The sequence below is a fragment of the Vitis riparia genome, chromosome 5 (assembly GCF_004353265.1).
Source record: "Vitis riparia cultivar Riparia Gloire de Montpellier isolate 1030 chromosome 5, EGFV_Vit.rip_1.0, whole genome shotgun sequence".
Classification (NCBI taxonomy): domain Eukaryota; kingdom Viridiplantae; phylum Streptophyta; class Magnoliopsida; order Vitales; family Vitaceae; genus Vitis; species Vitis riparia.
The window spans coordinates 7,099,312-7,107,982 of NC_048435.1; the positions used below are offsets into that span (position 1 = coordinate 7,099,312).

An 8,671-nucleotide genomic window follows, 5' to 3' on the forward strand; every position below is an offset into this window, starting at 1 on the left:
CTAACTACTCTTCCACCTGCACTAAAAGCAGCTTCTGATGCAACTGTACTCACAGGAATTGTTAGTACATCACGAGCAATGATAGAAAGCACAAGATATTTGTGTTGTTGTGATTTCCACCATATTAAAATATCAAAATCTTCATCATCTTCAAATAAAATTAAATCAATATTAAGATATCTATCTAAATCAGTTGTGTTGTTTGGAGAACTATTTGTTGTCTTCTTTCGACTTTTTAACATTTCTAGAGCTCCTTTATAAAAAGATGAAGAACTTGTAGATGTAGGTGGTAATTTAATAGAACTAATATCATCACCATATTTTTCTTTATAATAGTTATATAAATTATATAATAATGAATTTATTTCATTTTTAATTTCTTCAATTTTTATTTGGTCATTAAAATAAATAATTGTTAACCATTCATCCAAAGCTTCAAATTTCAATCTAGGGTCCACAATTAAATCAAGATAAAAAATTAAAGGTATTTCTTCCCAATATTTTCTAAATTTTTCTATCATTGCAAATATTGCATCATTAAATATATCCAAATTTAAATATTTTTGAAGTACAATAAAAATATTAGTTATTTGCATGACAACTCGGTTTGAAGATGGATAATATACACCACAAAATTTTTTTTGTTGAAGTATCAAATACTTCAAAAAGATCTCTTAAAAGATCTATAATATGTCAATCATAATCATTTAACACATCAATATCTGCTTCACAATCATTGTTAATTAATTGTATTTCATATAATTCTACTACTTTTCTATATTTTGTAATAGTTTGTAAAATTTTATAAGTGGAATTTCATCTAGTGGGCATATCCAAATTTATATTTCTTTTTTTCATATTTAACATTTTGCAACAATAAAAAAATAATTCATATTTTGCTTGAGAACTATTAAGACCCGCAGCAATGCCTCTAATTTTTTATAATGTATCATCAACGTGTTTTAATCCATCTTTTACAATTAAATTTAAAATATGTGCACAACAACACACATGAAATATTTTACATTGATCTTCTTTTATTTGCCAATATCGTTTTAATCTAGACACTGCTGCATCATTATTAGAAGCATTATCTAATGTTATTGTAAATATTTTATCACGAATACCAAAATCTATAATTTCATCATTTATTAAAGATGCTATATTTTTACCATTATGTGGAGCATTTATTATTTTAAATGAAATAATTCTTTTATTTAATTTCCATTCATTATTAATATAATGAGCAGTTATACATAAAAAACCACTATGAGTTAAAAATGTCCAAATATCAGATGTTAAACAAATTCTTCCTTCAAAATTTGCAAAACAAAATTTTAAATTTTCTTTTTGTGTTTCAAAATTTTTTATAAGAATTCTTTTAACTGTATTTTCAAAGCAACCTTGAAACTGAGGATTAACAGCTCGTTGCATTGTTCCCGTAAAATCATGAGTTTCCATGAAATTAAAAGGTTGTTCTGCTCTTATTATATAACCAATCATTTCTTCACGACAATAAGATTCATCATAAGAAAATGTTTTTAAATTTCCACTTTCATCTTTACCTAATTGCATATAATTTCTAATATCTACATTATATTTAGTTTTACAATTTTCATGATACCTTTTTAAATGACTTGTACCTGCATTTGAGCCACCACTAAGAAGTTTGTTACAAATTTTACATTTTGCTTTTATTTATTTTTTATTATTTTATAAATTTATTTCTATTCTATAAAAAAAATTCCATATATTTGAAGTAAATTTTTTGCTATCACATGCATTAGATGTAGAACAAGAACCACTTGCCATAATTATAATTATTGATAAAATATTATGTTAAAAATAATAAATGTAAAATTAAAATGTAACAAATAAATAAAAGTAAAGGTGAAGTATGTTACTAAATTGGAGAATTGAAGCAGAAATTCCTTCAAATTTGAACTCTTTGAACCACCAATGCTTGTTTTTCACCATCAATAATATTGAATAATTTGAGACAAAATGCAATAATTGGAAATATTGTGGAATGGGAGAGAGCTTAAGAATTGAGAGAATAGAAAAAAATTGAGGGTATTTAATATTTATAGGGATTTAAATATTAGGATTTAATTTTTTTTTTTTTTTAAATCAAGACCGTTCAACGGTCAAAATATTGAATTAAGTGGCAGGCATGTTCAACAGTCATGTGACCGTTGAACAGCCAGCTCACTTTTTTTTTTTTTCAAAAATCATACAACATTTCTAATATATATATATAACTAATGCAAAATAGTTACACAAAAGAGGGCTAGCTCAGTTAGTGGTTAGCTCCCTTATGGATCCATAAGGGAAAGGGTTCCTTTCAAAACTGAAACTATTTTAATTTTTACTCAAGCCCGCCCGAGCAACCTGCCCATCCGGCCCGCCCAGCTTGAGGGCCCACAGGCTGGGGCCACGGGCCTTAGAGATACCAAGAGCCCGGCCCGGGTCGGCCCGTTGACCAGTCAACAGGCTCAGTGGCCCGCCCCGAGCTGGGCCATGAGCCTTACTCCTCCGGGCCCGCGGCCGTTGGAGATCCTTACATAAAATACATGAGAGATAATTTTTAAATTTTTTTTTGTTAAATAATTAATATTAAATTTAAATAGATATATATAAAAAGACGTTATTATCTAGAAACCGTGTCTTCCACGTAAACCAAGCCTAGTAGTCAGAAAAAAACGGCTCATAATTTTAAGATGAGACAATTTATTTGACATTTGAACACTTTGTCGAGTGGACTGTCGGTAGGAAAAGCCAAAAAAAAAAAAAATGAAGAGGCTATAGATTTTTTCCGCCAAGGAAAAAGAGGCTGCGGTTGTTTCTCCACGCCCCTTTTCATTTCTTCTCATTCATTGTTGAATATATAGACGTCCGGTTGCCATTTCAATGAGGGGAAAAATGGTGAGCGGCAGCAGTGACGAAATTCTGGCAGGAAAGGTATCCGATTATGATCGAAAAAGTGAATTAAAATCCTTTGATGACTCGAAACTTGGTGTAAAGGGACTACTGGATGCTGGGCTCACTAAGATCCCACGGATGTTCATCAATGAGCAACATAAGACTGACATGACTTGGGGTTCCAGGGAGTCCCCAGAAAGCGTTCCAATCATAGACTTCAAAGGCATGGATAAGGATGCAGCTCTACGCACTCAGATCATCAAGAAAGTGGGAGAGGCTTGCGAGAAGTGGGGTTTCTTCCAGGTTGTCAACCATGGGATTCCAGAGAGTGTTTTGAATGATATGATTGATGGAATCCGGAGATTTCATGAGCAAGATGCTGAGACCAAAAAGGAGTATTATTCCCGTGATTCCCAAAAAAAAGTTAGATTTATTAGCAATTTTGATCTTTATCAAGCACGCATGGCTAATTGGAGGGATTCCTTGTCTTGTGTGATGGCTCCTAATCCTCCTCTCCCTGAGCAACTGCCGGCTGTATGCAGGTATGTGAACACCTGCTTCTATGGATTCCAAACTTTTGATGTTATTAGGCCAGTAAACTGAAGTCATGAAACTAATCATAAGGCTCAAAGAACTACCATAAAAAGAAAACTTAGGGTTCAGGGGAAATATGTCTGAGGTCGAATGTGGTTTTAAACGTCAATCTGATTTCTGTGGTAAATGATTTCTTTCCTTTTCTTTTCTTATCAAAAGTTATGCCCCATTTTTTTATTTTATGGTTCTGCTATACCATATTGGGGATCCTTTTGTTGTGATTGCCTTTCGGTATATGGTCGCCCAAGGGCATAAAATTGCTCTCAAGGTAACAACCTGCCCAATCGTAGCTTTCTGTCGTTATTTGTGGCTGATCAACTTGCAGAGATATAGTGATGGAATATTCGGGGCAAGTAATGAAATTGGGGCTTACTCTCTTTGAATTATTATCCGAAGCTCTTGGACTTAATCCAAACCATTTGAAAGACATGGAATGTGCTGAGGGCCTTTTCCTTTCGGGGCATTACTACCCAGCATGTCCTGAACCAGAACTGACCCTGGGCACTAGCAGCCATTCTGATCCTGACTTCTTCACCATACTCTTACAAGACCAAATGGGTGGCCTCCAAGTTCTTCATGAAGATCAATGGGTTGATGTTCCCCCCATACCTGGAGCTCTGGTAATAAACATGGGAGATCTTCTACAGGCAAGTCTATACCAAATTAAGCATAATTTCTATACTTTTATCATTCCAAAACATTTTTCATCAAAACCAAATTGACACAAGAACCTCAAGACTCTTGTTTTGAGTGACTTGTCAGTATTTTTATTTTTGTTTTTTCAAAATTATGAGTTATAATTTAGTTGCAAGAGATTGTTTTGCAAGTCTTCATGTCTTTCTTTAGTGTGGCTCATCTGTAATGATAAACTTAAAAGCCTCAACAACAGAGTGCTAGCAAAAAATACAGGTCCAGACATGTATTCATGTCTTTATTGAAAGGCCCATTAGCAATTGTGAATTGAAGTTTAGACATAGGAGATTGTTTCTTTTGTGTTCATGTTTTGTCTTTTGTGCAGCTGGTCTCCAATGATAGGTTTAAAAGCATCTTCCACAGGGTCCTAGCCAAAAATGTAGGCCCCAGAATTTCAGTGGCAAGTTTTTTCAGTACATCTGATCCAGAGAATAACTCGAGACTCTACGGACCCATTAAGGAGTTGCTTTCAGAAGAAAACCCCCCAATCTACAGGGAAACAACCGTAGCCGAGTTTCTCGCATACTACTTCTCAAAAGGACTGGATGGGAACTCTTCACTTCCACATTTTAAGCTGTGAAGGTTGCCATGGAGACTCGATGCTACCTGAATGAGAGAGGATTATGGTGCCAGATGTGTTAGCAATTTCTAGTATTTCTTGGCATGTGGATAATCTGGAACTGAGTTTGTGTCTCAGATGTTTTCTTACTTTCAAAGCATGACAATTATGTTCTCATACAGAGTTTATTGTATGGATTCTGGTACTTCAGTCTTTTAAGCTTTGGGGGAAAATAAAACATATAAAGTAATTAAAATTAAGTGATTTTGATATAAAAAAAAAAAACAGAAATAATAATAATAATATAATTATCAATGAAAATATTATTTTTATTATTAGTTTCAGAAATAAAATTTCAAATTGGAATTAAAATTAAAAATCATATGTATATATTTTTACTGTGTTTTTGGGTCGCATTTACTCGTGTTATGGCCAAATAAAAATGAAAGCCAAAAATAAAAATCAATAATTAAACTAAAACATAAAGTAAAATTAAGATAAACATAATTATGGGAACATTGGGACAACACTAACACCATGGCCAAATAAATATTGGACATTGGGTGAAAGTGGACCCACATCATACTAATTGGAGAAAAATAGGGGTAGCAATTTCAATTTTTGTACAACATAAATTAAAAATTTAGCCTTAGGGGTTTATGTAAATTGAAACCAAAGCAGAAAGACAGTAAAAATATTCCTCATCAAATCTAAGGTATGGAGATATGAGTAGATGCATGAGGATGTATCAATTATGTTATTAAGTACAAAATTAGAGGTTGTCAATTATATGGATGGATAATTTATAGTAAGCCTCCCACAGTATAGTGCATGTCTATCCTATGGAGCTTTTACAACTTTCTGTGGTTATTTAATTCTCTTGAAAGCTGACTGATGCTTTATTGGGTGACTAAAAATTGTGGGTTTAAGTGTCTTTTAGAATTTTCCATCTCTTTTATGTCTTCTAATGATTTTATGTGGATGTTGAAGTGTTAAAAAATATAAAAATATAAGTTATATTTAAAATTTATGACTATTTATTTACATGATATTGATAATTATTATATTATTATATTGATAATAACTAATTGCATATCCATTGCAATAGGTCTTTCAAACCTTGCTTATTCCCTTAAGGTAAGTTAAAAAAAAATCTAAGTTCTATTTTAAATTTTTTTACTCTATTTATTTAAATTTATGGATATTAAGGCTTTCAATTCCCTATTCAGAAGCTCAAGAGATTGAGGAAATAAGAAATTATAATAAATGAAAAAGATTTCAATCTCTTTTCAATGTGGAATTGATATCAAATTTCCATCGAACCAAAACTAATATAAAGTCCCATGACAAATTTGACATGAGCATAGAAATTCGTTGATAACATTTTGATAATAGCCTAATGGAAATTCCAACATTGGACCTAATATCAAATTCAATGTTGACATACAATTGATATCAAATTTGATATTAAATATGATTGCAGAAATGATAATGTACCCGGAAGCCAATAGAAAACTAATATTGGTTTGATAGCTAAGGTTCAACAAGTGAAAAATTGATATGAGATTCTAATATCAAATTTGACATCTCTTTGAAAAATAGACGTTTCATTTGATATCAAAACTAGTACCCAAAGAAAAGAAATTTGCTATCAAAATTAAAATGTAATTTTATCTTCTTAACCTATTATCTAATACCAAACTGATACCGGATTTATGACATTGGAATTTCTAATACCGTAGTTTAATGTACCCATGCCATGTTTTCAACCATTGTCCTTATCTACTATCAAATTATGCAAATTTAAGGATGATTTGAAAAGAATGAAGACCCCAAAACACAACAAATTGTAGTAATTGAGATTTGCAAGTAGTGGAGGTGTAGAACTCGAGCTAGCCTATGAGCAATCCACGCTATGATATGCTTTATCCAGTCTCTCTTGTGTTTCTTGCTGTATTTTATTTTATTCTTTTTTAGTTTTGTGACAAAAAGGGAGAGATATGTTGATATATATGATAGGCATGTTGATTTTCTTGATTTATCATGATTTATATTATCATGATCTCTTGTGTTTGTTATTATATTATTTTCCCCACACACTACTTTACTTGGTTATTTGTATGGTTTGTGTGTGTAGATCATGTTTGTTCATTGAATGCATTATTGTTATTGCATACTCTTTTAAGTATGTTTGCTTTAGATGAGTGTTACTAAGATATTTGTAACTCCATTTGAAAGTATTGAAGGGTTTATGTAATCTATATTTTTTAACAAAATTACAAAATTGCAAATGAGGATATTGTTGGTGTATTAGATTGCTTAATTTAAGTTAACATCTTGTTTTATTCATCATGACTCATAACTTTTCTAATGAATTGTGTGTCACTTTCTATTAAAGATTCAAGATTGTTGGGTGATTAACTGAAATAACATATGTAAGTATAAAGAGATTCAATGAAGGCTAAGTTGATCAATTATGACATGAAGTGGTGTTTAGATTTTTTAGATTGAGCAAAAATATATATTTTTTGTAATATGTTTTAAAAAAATGCTAGAATTGTGTAGAATTTAAATTTAAATTTTTTCTTTTTTAAATCAAGTTTTTGTTTTTTCTTTAGAATTCTAAATACCATGCCATAAAGATTTTTTGGGTTGATGTGATAACTCTAGTAATTTAAACTATAGGTAAAAGATAAAACTTATAGAACCCTACACTCAAAGTAAATTAATTTACTGAATCAATTATAATTATTTAAGAAACCTTTCATACCAATATGGAATAAAAAATAATGAGAATACTTCTAATTACTAGCAAAGTTAAAAGTTAGAAGATTTAATCATAGAAATAGTGACAGAAAAAGAAACTGACATGTGATGTTAAAAAAGTAAATTAAATAATTAATTATGCATAAAAGAAAAGAACTTACCTTCATTGTGAGATTTGAACATATGCTTCTAAGTGAAAACAACTTTCTAATTGCCACAAACATAGCACCATGCATAGAGATCGAGTCAAGTAAAATTGTGCATGCCACAATAGAGAAAATTTAAAAAAATAAAATAAAAAGGATTCTAATTCTATTCACACAACTCCATAAATTACCTAGCACAGTAGCAAATTAAGTCACAAGGAATGTCTGTTAAGGAGTAACCCCAGTTAGTAAAAACAAACATTCACATAACATATTATTTGAATTGTAATTCGAATCACAAAAATTTATTAGCACCTTTCTTTTTTGACTTAATTTCAGAGCAATGGAGGCTCATGATTCATGTTTCATATAAGCTTCCCATACATGGCAAATAGTTAGATTTTTGTAATTTTTTTAGTTTGAAATATACGTAATACTTTGATTCCATAAAAAACAACAAAAGCTAGTGGGAAAACCAGTGTACACCAAAAGAATTAATTCTACCATTGCAATTCTTCCACAATGATTGTATATCAAATACTTTGTTAGTAAGGTAATTTTCAGTTTGCTAATAGGAAATTTGTGGGCTTTGTACACATTGTTTTGAGTTCCTAGTCCAATCTGCATAATCAACAAGGTTTATGAAATAATAGAGAAAAATCAATAGAATTAACACCAAATCCTAGATTAAAGACATGCAATTTTCCTTTTGGATACTGATTCATGCCTAATTGGTGTCTCAGCTGATTCGTGTCCAGCTGGTGCTCCTTGATTGAGGGATTAATCAACAAAATTTATAACCTATTACACCATATACTAGGGTAGCAAAGACAAAGCTACTATAGCATAGTGGCTCTAGGATCGTTCACTGGGATGGGTTTTCACTTCACAAATGATATTAATTCAAAGCTGAATTGGTGCATTTTCATTTCAAGGTTAGCTTTAAAGGAAAACATAAAGATGCTTGAATGAAAAAGGAAAGGTTTTAAGC

The 8,671-nt window shown here is 31.1% G+C and overlaps 1 protein-coding gene across 1 annotated transcript; it reads left to right on the forward strand.

Moving 5' to 3' along the window:
• Nucleotides 1–2,825: 2,825 nt before the first annotated feature.
• LOC117914821 (1-aminocyclopropane-1-carboxylate oxidase homolog 1-like) lies at nt 2,826–4,987 on the forward strand. Its single transcript, XM_034830306.1, has 3 exons — nt 2,826–3,464; nt 3,842–4,163; nt 4,535–4,987. Exons 1-3 carry the CDS (start codon nt 2,911–2,913, stop codon nt 4,787–4,789), a joined length of 1,131 nt encoding a protein of 376 aa, XP_034686197.1. The 5' UTR covers nt 2,826–2,910; the 3' UTR covers nt 4,790–4,987.
• The last annotated feature ends 3,684 nt before the right edge of the window (nt 4,988–8,671 follow it).